This window comes from Petaurus breviceps, unplaced genomic scaffold (assembly GCF_028583685.1).
Source record: "Petaurus breviceps papuanus isolate PSGF00001 unplaced genomic scaffold, PetGlider_PUasm1.0 164, whole genome shotgun sequence".
In the NCBI taxonomy this organism is placed as follows: domain Eukaryota; kingdom Metazoa; phylum Chordata; class Mammalia; order Diprotodontia; family Petauridae; genus Petaurus; species Petaurus breviceps.
In genome coordinates, this window is record NW_027185735.1 from 10,511,792 (window position 1) to 10,530,207 (window position 18,416).

At 35.7% G+C, this 18,416-nt stretch overlaps 3 protein-coding genes across 6 annotated transcripts in view; 2 read left to right on the top strand and 1 right to left on the bottom strand.

Annotated features, from left to right (window-relative positions):
• Positions 1–18,416, top strand: part of GEMIN2 (gem nuclear organelle associated protein 2) — a 404,714-nt gene that overhangs the window by 306,161 nt on the left and 80,137 nt on the right. The window lies entirely within an intron of this gene.
• The window catches only part of MIA2 (MIA SH3 domain ER export factor 2), a 481,197-nt gene that overhangs the window by 178,146 nt on the left and 284,635 nt on the right, over positions 1–18,416 (top strand). The window lies entirely within an intron of this gene.
• The window catches only part of SEC23A (SEC23 homolog A, COPII coat complex component), a 67,806-nt gene that overhangs the window by 17,261 nt on the left and 32,129 nt on the right, over positions 1–18,416 (bottom strand). The window contains exons 9-14 of the mRNA XM_069082291.1: positions 14,630–14,745; positions 9,783–9,906; positions 8,333–8,413; positions 6,228–6,317; positions 3,450–3,556; positions 1,650–1,803 (exon numbers count right to left, since the gene is read on the bottom strand). Coding sequence (XP_068938392.1) covers positions 1,650–1,803; positions 3,450–3,556; positions 6,228–6,317; positions 8,333–8,413; positions 9,783–9,906; positions 14,630–14,745 — 672 coding nt within the window. The remainder of the gene's footprint in view (positions 1–1,649; positions 1,804–3,449; positions 3,557–6,227; positions 6,318–8,332; positions 8,414–9,782; positions 9,907–14,629; positions 14,746–18,416) is intronic.

An 18,416-nucleotide genomic window follows, 5' to 3' on the forward strand; every position in this document is an offset into this window, starting at 1 on the left:
GAGAGAGAGAGAGAGAGAGAGAGAGAGAGAGAGAGAGAGAGAGAGAGAGATTTTAGATTTGTATCTTTATTACTTCACATAGTGCCTGCTACTTTGTAGGTAATAAATAATTGTTCTGGGATTGACTTGATTGATATTAAAACATCAATAAACTATTCCTTCCCTTTTAACCAATGATCCCACTCCTGGATATATATCCCAAAGGAGTCAAAGATAGACAGAAAGGTCCTGTATGTACAAAAAAGTCTATACAAACAAAAATATTGTTATCAGCATTTTTCTAGTAGCAAAGAAATGGCCATGATATAAAAAAGAACATCAAAAAACTTTTTAAAAACTGATATAAAATCATCAATTATAGAATCCCAGAGGAAATTTTGCTCAAAAAACCAAAAAAAACAAACAAACCCTGAAATACAGAAGGAAACCAGAAAGTTTTACAAAGAAATTTCCCCCAGTTTCACTTGGCTGGAAGGTGAACTTTAGTAAACAAAAACATTTTTTAAAGTTTCTGACAAGAAAGAACCCCTAAATGGTAGACCAAAAAAAATGTGAAAAAGAATGAAAGACCTAAAAATTATACTCTCCTTCAATAGAACTAGCTGGTATACCAACCAGATTTTAAAAGTATGTTCATTGGCTGGATGACAATAAAAGTTGTTGGCATAACAGTCAACAAACATGGGAGAAGTTGCAGGCAAAGAAGATGGAAGAGAGGAGAAAGAAGTAAAAGAAAAAATAAACACAGTATCACGATCACAAAGTTTTAATTTAGGATACTTAGTCATAACTGTCACTGGTGAGTCTCTGAGTAAATCAATTAACACACCAGTATTTATTAAGAACTTATATGGCCCTAATAGCTTAAAACTACACTAAGATTTTTGGGACACCTGTATGTCAGGAAGTGTTCTAGGTGCTAGAAATTCATAGATAGGGGTGGCCAGGTAGCACAGCGAGTAAGAGCACCGGCCCGGCCCCAGTGTCGAGATGACCTGGGGATCAAATCCGGGCTATCTGCAGATACTTAGCACCACACCCAGAAATAACTGGCCGTGTAACCTTGAGCAAGTTACTTAACCCCAATTGCTTTTTAAAAAATTTAAAAAAACTTCATAGATAAAAATGAAAGGAGTCCCGGCCCTCAAGGATCCTATAATCTGTCAAGGGAGAGGACACATACATATAAGCATACATGCACATGTGCACACACACTTGTGTATGTGTGTGTATTTAAATCACAAAGTAAATCTCCTAAGGCATAAATACAAACAACACACACACATACACAGTATAAATACAAGATGATAGGTCAAAAAGACATTTCTTATGAAGAGTTGTTGCTTTCCATAAACCAGAAAGTAATATTTGCAATGACAGATTTGAAAACTTGAAAACTGCCTCTAGATGATCAAAAGTTTACTGTTGTTTACTGTGTTATTAATTACTGCACTACTTGGTGCAGAAGTAAGAATTTGTTACTTATTAATGATGTTTTTAATTCTCAATTACTCTTCCCAATCTTAACTACTTCAGTGTCTACTAAGGCAATTTTTCACAGTAAGCATCATAAGAAATATAAACTAATTGTTCAGTTTTACAAAAAATATTTTGTAACATTTAAGAGAGCACATGATTTTTGTTCTTACCAAGCGAATGAGCTGTCTGTCTAACCATCTGAGGACATCTGGACCTTCCTCTGTCTCTGCCCTATACACTGCCAATCTAGCCATAAGAATGGCAGCTGCCTCCTGATCAAAAGAAGCAGCAATGTTTTGTATTTGGGTTTGAGCATCTGCCCAGCTAAAAAAAAAAGAAACACAGTAATGTTGCTCTGTTATTACATTAATAATTTGAACAATGGTTAATTCAGAGAAATAAAAGAACATAAATTTCATTTCAATAATACCATCATAAATAGCTCTATTTTGCCATTTTAAGATTAACAGAGATAATTAATTTGTTAAAACACATAAAAAGCAATTTTATTGTAGCATTGCTTAATTTCCAAAAAGCATGGACAAAATATCTTAAGTTTTCAGGTAAAATATCTCCAGTATCACATGGTATGTTTTTGCCATGTATACTCATTATCATGAGATAGCCCTAGAAAAGGAATAAGGAAAGCTACAAGGAAGAGAAAATGGTACCAGTAAATTGGCAATGGAGGAATAAACATTCTATAGGCAAAAAATTTTGGAAAATTATTTTCAAGGATCTCCTATTGCCTAACAAATAAAGAAGAAATTCTGGCTTATTATTAAATCCAGCCAGTCTTTCTATTTTCATATACACTCCAGTAAAACTGAATTATTCAACATGTCTTAACTGAGCTCAAGTTTTTCTACCTTAGGACCTTTACCCATCATTTGTTCTACCTAGAATGTTTTTCCTTTAAATCACTACCAATTTTTATCCTATTAATCCTTTAAGATAAACCCTTTATTTAACTTATAAAGCCCTTAATAACCTAACTATGAAGGTATTCAGTCTTACACCTCACTATCCTCTCCACATGCTTTGTAATACAATTATGCTGGCCTCCTTGCTTTTCCTAGAACCCAATATTCCATCTCTTGACTCAGCATTTTCATTGGCTGTCCCCGGAGCAGGCCCAGAATTCTCTTCCTTCTCATCTCATGACAAAAAGAAATATGATTCCATAGAAGAGAACTAGTATAGCCAGGTGCAAGTCTTGGCTCTGACATATACCATATCTGTGACCTTAAGTAAGCCAGAAACACTGCTACTCCAACTTCCTCATTCAATGTAGGAGGAAACTGAGGCCCAGATAGGTCAAGTAGTCCAAATCTTCCTAGGTTGTAATAACTGCCAGCATTATTATTGGTAGCATTTACAATAAAGCTTTATGGTTTCCAAAGTACTTACAAAAATTATCTCATTTTATCTTCATGACAACCCTAAGAGATGGGTGCTACTCTTGTCCCCATTTTACAGGTGAGGAAACTGAAGCAGAGAGCAGTTAAATGACTTGCCTAGAGTCACAAAGCTTGTGTCTGAGGCCATATTTGAACTTAAGACTTTCTGACTCCAGGTCCAAGTATCTATACACTGTGCCACCTAGCTGTCTCAGAGCTGACAACCCAAATCCAACAATATTATGCTTCTTCTAAGGTCATGCATGAAGTAGGAGATCCAGGATTCAAATCCAGGTCCTTAACTCAAAGTTTACAATTCTTTCCACATTGAAATTTATGGGATATGCTCACTGGAGTTCTTTCTAATAGGCAATCTTTTCATGTTCTTCCTAATAGGCGATCTTTTCATGTCAGTTGGCTTAATAATGACAACAATGCTGCTAGTCAAAAAACCTGTTTACTCCTGGCTTGGCCATCAAAGGATGGAAAGTCAGTTTGGAAACATGCATGATCTTCATATTAATTTAGGCTATTAAGTTAAATCTCTGTCAAAAAAAAAGCCCAACTTACTTCCTAGCCACTGTGGTTACTCTGATACGTCTCTGCCCACTTGAATGCTGGTACTGAGTTACAAACTGGATAGCACCACGTCCACCTTGAGGAATTGGAGCATTGTGCTAAATTTAAAAAGAGTAAAAATTGAGCAAAAGTTGAATAATCAACTGTTAACTACAAAATCCCACTCCTGCCAAAATTCATTCTAAATTGAACCTCTAGTATGTCACATTTTGAGCCAACAAAATGAAGATGGACATTTGAGCATATATAAGAGGAATGAACAGGTGAGATAAAGGGAAGAAGAAATGATAAATGGCAAAGAGAAAGCTGTCAAAGTGAATTCAATAGAATGTGTGATATAAATCAGGTAAGGGGAGACAAAAAAAGAGCAGAAAAGACAGGGATGAAGAAGATAAGAAAAAGGGAGAAGACTGGGAAGGCAAATACAATCAGGATAGACTGGAGTTCAGGAATAGATAAAGCTCTAATGCAGAAGAATGAACTAGGAGAGATGCTTAACCATGAAGACTTTGCTGATGCCTGGCTAATAAACAAGGAGAAAAAAGCTTTGTAAACAAATACTACCATGTATATATAGATAAAAATATTATACACATAGGCACATATACTGCTTTATTGATTACATATATTTAAACCAGGCAATATCAGTGTACATGTATATCAGTGTGTATATATGTACATATATGTACATGTCACATATGTACTGATACTGCTTTGTTAATTATATATATTTTTAAGCAACAAAGCAGTATCAATATATACAACATATGACATGTAATATTAACATTTAAGTTCTTAAAGGGCTGGAATCATAGAGCAAATATACATTCAATTCATAGAAAATAAAAGTAGAATTTTTCTACAATAATAATTAACAGTCTTGTAAATAAGTTCATAAAATTAAATGGCCCATCAAGTCAAGCAGTATTAGGATAGGAGAGTATCATTCTCTACAAGTCATCTACCATAAATCATTATGAACTAAAAATACCCTACTTATTTTATACAAATAGTAATAGCAGATATTCAAAACACTTTACACACACTACCTTATCTGAACTCCACAACAACCCTGGAGAAGAGAGGTGCTACAGAAGCTATAGAAGAAAAGTTTTCATTATTGTGTACAACATCAACAAGCCTTATTCAAAGTCTTCTCAGTTACAACCTTTCAGAATTTACTGGAATAGCCATTCAGACTCCCCCATGCCACCATGAGGCATAAGAGCAGGATATCAGTAAAGACTGATTATAAATAATAAAATCAAACTATAAAATAGAAGATACATATGCATTTTAAACAAAAGTGAAAATGGAAACACTCATCTTACTTGAGTCTACCAATTAAAAATAGGAAAAATAAACACAACACAAATAGCCCATTCAAAAAGAGGCTAAAAATTCTAAAACTAAATATTTAAGAATAAAAAATACCCACTCAATTCTGAAGAAGCTACATAGATTATTTTAATGAAAACTAATTATAGTAATCTCCCAAAATGATCCTGCATATAATTCAGCCACTTGATATGGAGACCACATGACAGTTTGAATGCCATATTATCATAAGCTCAAGGGTAACAACACTAAATAAGTCTTGAAAGAAGAAAAAACATGTCTTTCAAGAGATTTCTTCAAAGACAAAGGGAATATTATAGAAAGAGCATTAACTTAAGGTTCAGAAGATCTAAATCTTAGGGCTGGTTCCACTCCTCATTGCGTGACCTTGGACAAAATTACTTCAGTGCTCTCAGTGCTAATTTCCTATCTGTAAAATGAAGACAATCAGCCACCCTGCTGTGGCTGTGGGAAGATAAAATACGATAATTTGTTTAAATGCTCTGAAAAGTATATGAACACCATTTGGTTACATTATGTTGATGACCATTATCATCATTAATATCCTAAGTAGCCATATTATTAATGTACACACTAATATTTAAATTTCTACAGAAAACTAAACTTACAGCTAAATATAAGTAGATTAATTCATAGAAGGAAGAAAGTAGGCTAAATTGAATTTGAGAAATTGTGTAGCACTTTGAACAATCTTAATCTGCTTCCTGACACAAAAACTCTTTTTTAACACTCCTGGTTATGTTATAAAGGCCACAAATCACAGAGAACTATAATCTCCAAAGAGTAATAATTTTAGGAGACCCAGAGGGCAATAGAGACATGAATGATGAGCATAAGGAGATGTAGTAGTACATTACCAATGACAGTTTGTGAGCAAGAAGTACTACACTTATGGTACCCACAAAATGTTAAAGTCCTACAGGAAAGCCTCCACTATGTTAGCTAGATCCTCTATGGAAGATTTAGGGGGAGACATGGATAAGAATTACATAGGCAAGAATGGGGTGCAATCTGCCCCACTGGAGCAAGGAACACTGTATCAAAAGATTCCTTTAAAAGGAATTTAGAAAGGTCCAAGGGTCACAAAATCATCAAGCTACTATTTAGAATGTGAAGGATCCTCAAAAATTACTAGTTCAATTCCCTTAAAGAGTTGTTTTTGGTATGTAAACTAAGTCCTTTGTAAAGATTAATGAACTACATAAATTAAAATTACTAATGTTATGTGACTAAACTACATGAGGAAACTAAGGCTCATAAACATAAAGCTCCTAAGACTTGTCATATAGTTCCATTTTTCACCACAAAGAAGAAAATATCAAATGTTTAGAACTTTATAAAGTACTATGTCAACAATGTTTTGTTTGGTTTGGTTTTTATTCTTCATTATTAAAATACAGAAAATCATACCTGGTTGACAACTTCAAAATACAGAGCTAAAGTTGTATTAGGATTGAGCCCACATATTTTCCACTGGCAGGTGCCACCTGTTCCTATTTCCTAAAAGTATAACATATAATAAGTTTAAAAACAAGAATAAACAAATATTATGTAGCAATAAAGTACATACCTAGTAAGTACAAAAATCCAAAGGAAAAAATGTAATATATAATTCCTTCTAGAAAATTACGACAAACAAAAATACTTAGAATGCAGTGGATTATATTCTACTCCACTCAGTTAATTATATTATAAAACAAATAAAATAATTCTCACATGATAAACCTAAAAAGTATTTCAGCATTATACATAAGGAGAAGTTTATAAGAATTCACACATAATCTTCAAAATATTTCAAAAATATGAGCAAAAACACTGCCAACTTCATAATGCAGAAACTAGGTACAATGTATTCAGATAATATAATGAGAGTATGTAGTAATGCATATTTTATAGGTAATTAATAACTAAGGCAACCTCTACAAGAACTACTGGCAAAATGTGTTCCAATGTGTTCTTTACAAGCAACATTTCAAAGAGCAATTATAATTATTCTTTTACAAAAAAAACAAAATGTTTAACCCTAAACCATCTGGTACCTAAGGAGTATCTGGATATCTGGACAAACTGGAATAGGAACACATAATATGGTAAGTCTGACTTTCAGGAGAAACTGCTGGCACTCTGCTCAAAAAGGGAACAGTTTCAAGTTCTTGACATTTAGCTTGACTTGGACTAACTTGGAGATCACTTGGTTCCCTAATCCCCAAAAGTGCTAATGTTCTCTCTTTTCCCAAATTATATTCTGTATAAATGCTGTATCCCTCAATACAATGTAAGTTCCCTGAAGGCATGTATGATCAATGTCTAGCACAAGGCCTTGCACAAAGCAGGTGCCTGGCTAGGTGCCGCAGCGAGTAAAGCGCTGGCCCCGGAGTCAGGAGGACCCAAGTTCCGTTCTGACCTCAGACACTTCACACACACACACACACACACACACACACAAACTAGCTGTGTAACCTTGGGCAAGTTACTTAACCCCAACTTCCCTCCAAAAGGCAAAAAAAAAAAAAAAGTAAAACTTAATGCCTAATTCCAATTATTCAAAAATTGGTTATATACTCTGAAGTTTTTCTCCTTTTCTGCCTGATTTACGACTTTTGTTCTTTAGTACTTCTACTAGAAAATGGAAAAGGAAAATGAAAAAAGATAAAATTCACATTTTTCAAACTTGGCTAAATTAATATAGTTCTGAAAACAGTTGGATAAGGAATCAAAACTTATTTAAATAAGCTTTATATTATTTGTCAATTTAAATTATTTAAATTAAGAGTCTACAACTTTTTAAAAGTGGGATACCAAGGGGCGGCTAGTTGGCACAGTGAGTATGAGCGCCAGCCCTGGAGTCAAGAGGATCCGGGATCAGTTCTGGCCTCAGATACTTAACACCCACACAAAAAAAAAACTGGCCGTGTAACCTTGGTCAAGTTACTTAACCCCAATTGCTTTAAAAAAAAAAAGTGGGATACCAAGTTGGCAATCCTATTCTTCAGGCATGCTAAAGTGACTTTCAAAAGGAGTGTGATGACTAAATGCTCATTCTCACAGAGGAAGAGGAGAAAACAGCAGTAAATATATTCACAAGGGTCATAAGAACATAGATGGAAAGGGGTAAGGGACTCAAGAAATCATCTAGTCCAGCCTGCTCGTTTAACAGAAAAGGAAATTGAGTCCTAGAAAGGTTAAGTGACTTGTCCAAGGACAGGCAAGTAAGAGGCAGAGCTGAAATTTAAACCTAGGTCCCCTGGATTCAAATTCAACTCTCTTTTCACTATAATGAATAAAAAAATTCTTGCTTTTCTTCTACTTCCAGAATCTATGACAGGAGCACCTAATGCAAATGGACAGAAGAAGGTATGCTATATATTATATAAGTATGCTCCACTGCACTAGGTACAAAATGTGCAGTAGTCACCTCACAAGGCCCAAAGAGTTTTAACTATTTTTAACTAGTTTTAGCTATTTTAGTTAGGGCTCAAGAGTTAGTTGTGTTTTCTATTTCAAAGCTAACTTACATTTTCTGACACACAGGGTCCTTTAGAATTGAGAGACACACAGGGTCCAATTGCTCCTGAAATCTTTATTTCCCTTGAGGTCTGCAAAAAAAGCAAATGACATATTGAGGTATGGTTAATATTAAACAATACTTAAGTTCTTTATTTTACTCTGAGAAGAAAAGATATTATGTTTATATTCAAGAAAGTTATCAACTGTCACTTCTATGCAGAAGATTTCTAAATCTGTACCTCTGGTCCAACTTCTCCAGAATGCACTGCTGATATGATTGACATATGCCCCAAACCAAATATAAAAGCATTATACCTCAAACTTGCCCCTCTTCCTGACTTTCCTCTTTTCTATTGATGGTGTCACTGTTCTCCCAGGGAAACAGGCCTGAAACCTAAGTACAGTTAAGTAATGAATCCTATCAATTCTAAAATATCTCCTACATCTGGCCGCTCCCCTCTACCACCATAGCCAATGCCCTAGGTGTCATCATCTCCAATTAGGACTCCCTCTTTACAGCCTCTCTCCTCCCATGCAGCCTTCACAAAGTTGCCAGTCATTTTCCTCTCCCAACTCTCTTCTTTCCTGTCAAACTGGTCCTTCCCAGTTTCCTTTCCGGAATCATCATCTTTGTCCCTCTGCATGGATGAACCCTCTAACTTAGAGCTTAGAGTCCTGTCCAGGGCCACTTATCTTTCCTCTCTACACACTCATTGGCAGTCATGGAGTCAGCTGTCACCTCTCTGTAAGTTATTCCCATATACAACCTTAGTCTCTCTCATGGATTCCAGTACCATACCACCAATCGCATACTTGAACATGCATGTCCCATAAGCATCTCAAATTTAGTAAGTCCAAAATATAATCTACTCTATTTCTCCAAAAGTCCCACCCTCTTCCTAACTTCTTGATTTCTGTTGAGGTACCACTACCTTTCCATCACTCAGGCTGGCAACCTCAGCATCATCCCTGATTGATTCCATATTCTCCCCCACCCCTCACATCCAATCAATTGTCATGTCTTATTAACTTTACATTTACAGCATATTTCTCATCTGTCCTCAAGTTTTGAGTATAATGCTATTATTTTTGGTTTAGGACACATTAAAATCATATTAGCAGTTCATTCAGGTAGAGATGTCCAGTGGAGCTCAGGGAAGAATGGCCTTCCCCATTCTAGTTCAGGTTCTGATCACCTATTATCTTGACTACTGCAAGAGCCTCCTAACTGGATTCCCCTCTCCAACCTTTCTAGCACATAGTGCTGTCTTGCTGGCTTTTGTGTATCATCTGCAGCTTCCACAAAACTCACCAAAAATTCCCACTGAATTTCTTATGGCAACCCACAGTATATCAAAACCATGATGGGGAAAGTCATGATGTGGAAGGAATAACTATATTAATCAGATTCCTTTCTTGTTAACATTTTGTATATATTTCTTCAGTTTTCATTCTTACCTTTATTTCTAATGTGCCTCCAAAGCCCATCTTAAATTGTCCTTGCATATCTTTGGTAAAGACTCTCTGAAAGGTCTGCTTGAATAAGGAAGTATTGAAAGAATCTCCCATTACCATGTACCCTCTGAAAAGAAATACCAAAAAAGCACTGTAAGAAGCACATTTACTGAAACAACGTGTGCCATAACTGAATGAAATCAGAAAAGTTCAGGCTTCATCTCAAAAACAAAAGATAAGATTAAATTTCTATTCAGTTATACACCACTAAAACCAAAAAGGACCTTCGATATTAGCTAGCCTAAAGCTCCTATTTTACATAGATATAGACATACATAAAGATACAGATATCCTTTCCCAGTCACACAGCCATCAACCTAGTTAAGGTCTTCCTCATCCAGACTACTGCACTAGCCTTCTAACTGGAGTCACTACCTCAAGGTGATTTTTCTAAAATGTAGGTCTGACCATGTCACTATCCTGCTCAATGAGTTCTAGTGGCTCCAGGACCAAAGGTAAAGTCCTCTGTTAGACATTTAAAACTCTTCAAAATCTAGCTCTTTCCTACATTTCTAGTCTTCTTACACAACTTGATTCACTTCACCAATTCCAGTGTCTTTGCATGGACTATTCCCCATGCCTGTAATATTCTGCCCTTTCTCTTCTCCCTCTCAGTTTTCCCTGGCTTCTTTCAAGATTCTGCTCAAGCCCCTCCTTACACAGAAGGCTTTTCCCAGTCTCCCCAGCTGTTAATGCCTTCTCCTCTCAGATTACCTTCCATTTACCCCATATATTTCTTGTATGTAATTAGTTATTTGTATGTTGTCTTCTCCATTTGCATGTGGGAGGTCAGAGACTGTTTGCTACTTTTATTTCCATTTCTAGCGCTTAGCACAGTACCTGGCATAAAACTGGTGCTTAATAAATGTTAAATGAATTGACCTACTGAAATTCCCATTCAATCCCATTAAGTTGCCTAAACTAACCAAAAAGGGAAATGACAGTTATTAGAGAGGCTGCAGGAAAATAGATGCACTAATACCCTTTATGATACTGGCATTCTGGAAAGCTATTTAGCTTTATCTTAAAAGTCACTAAACTGTGAATACTCTCTGATCCAGAGATCCCACTATTAGGCCTATACTTCAAAGAGAGTATAGGAAAGGGACCCATGTGCACAAAAAATATTATCAGCTCTTTTTGTTATAAGCAAATGACTAAGGCAGGGGTGCCTATTAATTGGAGAATGAGCAAATTATGGTAGATATATAATGGAATATTCTTATATTATGAAAAATAAAGACAGACTATTTCAAAGAAATCTGGGAAGACTTTTCTGAACTGATGGAGAGTGAAATCAGCAAAAATCCATAGAACAATTTATATATCAGCTTTGTAAAGAGAAATAATTCTGAAAAACTTAAGAATTTTGACCAACACAATAACTAATCACAACTTCAAAGGACAAATATGATGACACACACTACTCCCTGACAGGGTGATAGACTCAAGATGTCAAATTATACATACACACATGTATGCATATGTATATGTACAACGCAGAGTTTAGTTTTGCTTGAAAATGTATAACTGTTACAAAGGTTTTGTTCTTTTTTTTTTTTGGTGGAACAGCGATAAGGTTGCCAAAAAGAAAAGAAAAAAAGAACCATTTTTTAAAATCCAGATTAAAGGAATGGAAGGTTAGAAGTTAACACAAACAGGAAAACTATAAAAGTTATATAATTATCTCCCTTTATTCATCAATTCATATAATACTACTAACAGAAGGATAAATACAAATAAGTTTATAATTTCTAAGAGCTGGCTTTACTGATAGGAAAAGGCTTAGTATTTCTAATAGAGATGGAATAAAATTTCTAAAATAATAATGATAGACACTGGATACTTAATGAAAAGAATTATCCAGTTCAGCTGACTATTAGAAAGAAAATAATGCTCTATGTAAAGATACTTTGTAAATAAATGCAGAGCACAAGAGACATGCATATGTTACAGCTAAAAATAGAGCAGTGAAGGAAAAACGTTCAGGAAGTCCAAGAACTGTTTTTCTTTTAGTCATCTACTGTCAAGGCCAACTAACTGATTTAAGAGAAGATGCTGGTCTTGATTACTGACATTAATAAATGAAACCTATATTTAAGATATCTAACCAAAAAAAGAGATGGGCCAGCCATGTAAGGAGTTCAGGGATAACAGATGGTCAGCTCCATGGTAACAGATAAGCATAGTTAGAATATAACAAGTCTTATATTTCACATCAATAAATCAGACTGAACAAATATAGCTAAATATCAACAAGTAAAAAATCAATGCAGAATAAACAATTATTCTTGAGAAAAGAAGGCTGAATAGGCAATTCATAATTTGCTAACTGATCATTCATTACTTTGACCATTAGCCAGCATGTGGTATTTAGTTAAAACATTAATTTCCTAACTATAATATTATTTTAAAGGCAATTTCTCTTCTGATGTAGTTATAATACCTAAAAGATTTCTGGTGCTTAAAAAACTTTAGTATACTTCCAAATTACCTATCACTTTCTTCATTTATAAAAGGAAGCAATTGTACCTCTAAGGTACCTTCCAATTCTAAATTCTATGAGTCTATTACAAATGATTTCTATTTCATAACAATTTTAAAAATTGGACCTATAACTCTTATATTAAATCTGTAAAACACTGATAAAGAATAGTTAAATTTAAAACCATATGAATCTCTAAATTTTGCAATTTATTCTAACAATAGCTAATCATAAATAAGTTAAAACCTCTCTGATCCTCAGTATGCCCACCTGAAAAACAGGAACAATACCTGTAATACTTTTATCAAAGAATTAAATGACTTAAGTGTGTGGAGTGCTTAATACACCTTCAAGTGTGACAAAAATGTCAGCATAAATGGGAATGACAAAGGTGGGGGGAGGGAGAGAAAGAAGGGATCGCAATGATGATAACTGCTAACATTTATATAGGGCTTTAAGATTTGCCAAGTACTTTCCATATGTCACCTTCCTTACTCCTCACAACCCAGGAAGGAAAGTGCCTTTACTATCACCTTTTCACAGATGAGGAAAATGAGGATGAGTGAAATTAAGTGACTTGCCCAAGTTCACACAGCTACTAAGTGTTTGAGACAGGATTTTAACTCAGGGCCTCCTGACTCGAGGTGCAGCAGTCTATCCATATGCCACTTGGCTACCTCTAGATAAAGTGCTGACCTTAGAGCAGGAAGCCATGAAGACCTGGAGTCAAGTCTCTGACACAAACATAGACTGGCTGTGTGAACCTGGACAATAAGTGCTCAGGCATCTCTCTTAAGATGTGAGTTGCAGAGAAAGTGCCAACTGGTAAAAGGAGTCTCCTATACCAATGAAATCATAGGTCTAAGTGGCTATCTCTCTCCCTATGACAAAAACTATTCACTTAAATGTTGTGGATAACATGATACTGGTTATGTCAACTCCCAGAATGCTGTAGTGCCTCCTAGATAAAATATATAACCACTCTAAAGAGTCTGGCCTAACCATCCACACAGGAACAGAAGGAGAATATCTACTGAAAATTCATTATGAAGTGCAGTCAGATGAACAATATATACAGCATATCCATCAGCATATATAAATCTTGTCTAGATAACAAGTGAGGTGCAGAATTAACCAGGAAAAGGACAGTAAGATGGATTGCCTTCAGAAGATCACAAAATGGTTTACAATTTCTATTAAGTATAACTGTATGGCTATGAGTCATGGAACCATATTAGATCCAAAGAACTAATAGTATCACACAGGAACAATGGAGAGGTACACAATGGATGTAAACAGATTGCAAAACATAAAAAATAAAGAAATACAAAGAAAAACAAGAGGAAAGGATGCCATCAAAGAAAATGTAACAAAAAAATGAGCTGGTCACATGGCAAAAGGAAGCAATGGTTTGTCTGTGCTCGACTGCTATCCTTGAGATGTCAATAAAAAGTGGGGAAGGTACCAAGCATGTCAGGCAGAGTCCTGTCACACAAGTCTTGAGTCACACAAAAGAGGCAGTTTAAAACTGATTTCAATCCATACTGGAGGGAACATTCATATCAATGAAATCACAAACTCATTTAAGTATTTGATTATAAACAGCTCACAATGAACAACTCTCAAAACAGCACACAATTTTTTTTAACTAGAAGAGACCTGAGTAATCAAAATTTTAATAATGATGAGGAAATTATGGTCCAGAAAAGTTGGATGTGAACTGTCAAACTTCAGCTCATTGTAGCAAATAGTCTGACAGCTAGATAGGGCCATTTAGGGTTGGAGTCACAGATTATGTAAATCAAATTTTTGAGAGAGTATCTCTTAGAATTATTAAGAAAATAATTATACAAAGTGAAATGACAGATCAATAGACATTAATTTTACCATTTTTATGGTCCTATGGAGGCAATTTCCATTTAGTTAATGTTAGTTTTCTTATTTTTAATTTGAATGTTTATATTTTTATTATAAAACATAAGCACATAAAGTCCTAACTTGATAATGTGAAATGTTATTAATCAAACACTACTGTGACCAACTGCTTCTATGTCTAGGTAATATATTCAAAGCTACTTAAGTTATCCCTACCAAAAAACTGAAGCCCACTGATAACAGCAAAAATCAGAGGACGGAGGTAAAACTCTTTGTTGGGATCCAGTTTAAGAATTGTCTGAAAACTTAAATATAATAAATGGCAGAAAGGTCAAAGTGAGTTTTTCCCAAAATAGTTCTACAACTTGTTCTTTGAGCTTACTTCTGTATTTCAAGACCCTATAGGGGGTCTCAGATTCTAGATACTTACCCAGTGAGGTTAGGACAGCATTTCATCTCCAAAAGACCAGTCTGATCCAATGCACATGCATAAATATCAATAACATGACCAGTTGTAGCAGCTCGATTAGCCAATGCTTCAAAATGCTAAAGACAAAAATTTTTTAAAATTAAATCAAAACAATGTATACATTTTACGCTTATATGCAAAATGTATGTACTATATTCATAGGTCAAAATGTGGATAGTGACATGGTTAAAAGCACTGGATTTGGAGTGAGAGGACCTAGGTTCACAAAATATGTCTGTCACTTAGTACCTATGTGACCTTGAACAAATCACAATTTCTCTGGGCCCTAGTTTTCCAATATGTAAAATGAGTAGGCTGGATTAGATGGCCTCTAAAGTCCTTCCTAGCTTTAAATTTATGATTCTATGAAAATTCAGGTAGGCTGTCATGGATTTGTTTTGCATTTAATATAGTTTTTGCCTCCATAAATGTCTTATAAAATTATATGATAATTTCTGTAACTCCGATTTACTCTTCACAGAGCTTTCCATCTGGAATAGTAATGTCAAAAAAGTTTTGAATAAACTAATTGAATTCTAGTCCCAGCTCTGCTTGTTTCCTCATCCATAAAATGAGCCTGAACCAGATCTATGAGATCCCTTTTGGCTTAAAGATTCCAAATCATAACTGGAGAGAACCCAAGGATTGACACAGGTCTAAAGGAAAGTAGCTAAGTAGCACAGAGGATAGAATACCAGGCCTGGAGTCAGGGAGACTCACCTTGGTTAAGGGAATTTGAAGAATTTTCCCTGCCCTTTAACAGGTCCATGTGACCTGCTTTGAGCTCTGGCCCAGCCTACAACTTGAGTCACATGGAGCCCATGGTGGAAGGAGCTTGCTGAATGGGTGGAACAGGAAGAGAGCAAGGCAGGGCAGCTAGCACAAGTGAGAGAGGAAGGAATTTGGGGATGGTGGCGCTCCCTGGATTGGTGGTTGTGTATAAACTTCTTTGTTACCACGGTAGAACTGGCTTTCTGTTATCTGAATAAATATCTTGGTTTCATCTTTGAGGAAGAGAGCTTGTTATATTTTGCAATTCAACCCTGGAAATAAATCTGCATATTCACAGTGGCCATATATTTGTTAAGTTCAAATCCAGTCTCAGACATTTGCTAGCTGTGTGACCCTGGACAAATCACTTAACCCTATTTGCCTCAATTTCCTCACATGTAAAATGAAGTGAAGAAGGAAATGGCAAATGGGTCACTTAAGAGTCAGACACAACTGAACAGCAAACAGAAGCAAAAGAGCTGGTATTATAAGTCACAGCAGAAAGCAACTAAGACTGTATCTGCATGATAATTAGTCTAGTCTACCTGTAGCAAAGAAGAAACGAGGATAACTGGATATTCTAAAAATCAGGAAATTCGAGGAGAGGCAAAATAGTTATCAAAAGCTGTCAAAAACGAGAAAAGTTCCAAGGAAGAAAAATTGGCACAGGTCAGGTTCTAGAGAGGTACAGGCAAGAGAAACAAGCTCAGACTGAAGCATGGTCAGAAGCAAATGAAACTGACGAAGTTCTGCAGGTAAAAAGAGCTTCCCATCCTTCTACTCTTTTTTAAAAGGGCTCATCTCCCAGCTAGTATCTGATACTAGGGGAATGAGAAAAGAATTTTTTATGCGTTTAGTACTTTCAAATATGTCAAAAGGTAAAGAAAAATGTCATTATTTTAAGTTATAGAAATACAAGAGCTAAGCACGCTAAAGGATTTGATGAATTTAAAATCTTGTATTAGTAACATTAATACAGACTAGTGTCAAATACAAAAGGTCTAAAGATTTTGAACTTCTTATTTCTACTTACATAATCATATAATAAACATACAATAATATACAAACATATACACATTATTATGGACATTATTTTAAAATACAAAATTAAAAATTAATTTTTCTCTATACATTCTGTCATGACAACACTAGAAAAACTATTCCCTCTCCTTTCAGTTAAAATAATCATCGAATTTAGAAGCAAGAAGTCTAAGAAGTCTAATGCCAAAGTTTTCCTAGATTCCTAGATACCAATGATCTCCTAGATTGTCAGCCCTGAGAACTCTAAATGTTATTTAAATTTGGGTATCAGGTCTTCTGGTTAAAATGGCTATGTGAAAAATCAAAGAAGAAAATGATTTAAAAATAGCAACAGATCAAATAATAATCAAAAAATCCCAAGTGAACACCTTCATCCAGCCAAATACTGAACAGAAAGACAGAACCTGCAGAGTCTCTCCAGCAGGGAAGCCAACAAGAACTTATGTAAATAAGCCAAAAGTCTGCTGGACTGGACCCTCCAGGGTCCTGTCCGTCTGGACACCTGCAGCGCTCTGTGCTCAAGAGTCTGGTAGTGAAGAGGTTTTGGAGTGCTGGTTAACGGTGCTTAGACTCTGATAATGTCAAGGCAGAGTCACCTGGAACAAATTTATACACTCAGACAATGGGAAAGTATAGGGAGTATACCAGACATTGAGGGAGTTGTCAGAGGCACGGATGGACCTTGGGGATCTGGTGGGAGGAAGAGTCCTTGGACCAGGAAGGGACAAAAATCCTTGGGCCAGGCAGCCCAAGTCTGTTCTAATAAGGGAATTAAACAGTCAGGCCTGCAACAAGGGAAAATTTTCTCACAAAGGGGGATCGGGATTAGGTTACTTTCAGAGACGTGGTCTTAGGATTTTTGGGGGTCCAGGTCCCACCACCCCATCAGTAGTACAGAATGAGTAGACACAGTACCCTAAGAAACCCAGAGTACTCTGTCCAAGGTAAAAGAAAACACTCTGACCTTCAGACTCAGAGGGGTTGGAAATCTTGCACTGGTCTCTAATAGGTTTATTTTTTCTAAATTAGGGATCTTTTGTTGTTTTTCTCCCATTTTTAAGTCAGTACCATGTACCCACACTTTAAGGCATCCAGATTTTCAATCTTTCTGCCCTTCTACCTTCAACCTACCTTTTCCACCTCCTTACCCTCCCTACATTTATCAAGGCTTTCCCTAAGTTTTGGAATTTTCTTTAACGTATTGATTTCTTGTTATTTCTTTCTTTTATTTAATTATCTATTCTTTTCCTTTTTTCCCCTTTTTTCCTTCTCAAGTGGTTAATTCAAAATTTATCTTTATCTCTTCCCTTTCAACTACTTTTGTTTGTTAGGTTTTTTCTTTTTATAATAAGAACTTAATTATTTTGTTCTCTTCATTGATTTTCTTCCCTTTTTGTCTATTCTAAACTTTCATTTTATTTTCTGAATCATCATCTGCATTCTTATTTATGCCTCTTTGTGTTCCTCATGGAATTTAAGGTTCTAAAATACCAAGTGTGAGTTCCCTCTTCCAAACAATGCTATTATCTTTGTAGATCTTACCCTTTGCCCCTTTATTCTGTTGTGCCTCACCCTTAGAAATATCAATTCATGTGAGAAGTAATGAAAAGATGCATTGCCTCTGGGGCAATGCAGTGAATAGAGCATTGGCCCTGGAGTCAAGAGGACCTGAGTTCAAATCTGGCCTCAGATACTAGCTGTGTGACCTTGGGCAAGTCACTTAACCCCATCTGCCTTCCCTTCCCTTCCCCCCCCCCAAAAAGGCATTGTCTCATAGTACACATTCCCCTATGTCCCTGATTCTAATGCCCTCACCATGATCATTTTCCCAACTGCCATGTACTCTTCTACATAGATCTATGCCCTCCTTCTCCCCCCCCCACTTCTGTATGCCAGCTGATCCCAAAAACTTTGATTTCCCTTCTCCACTGCCAAG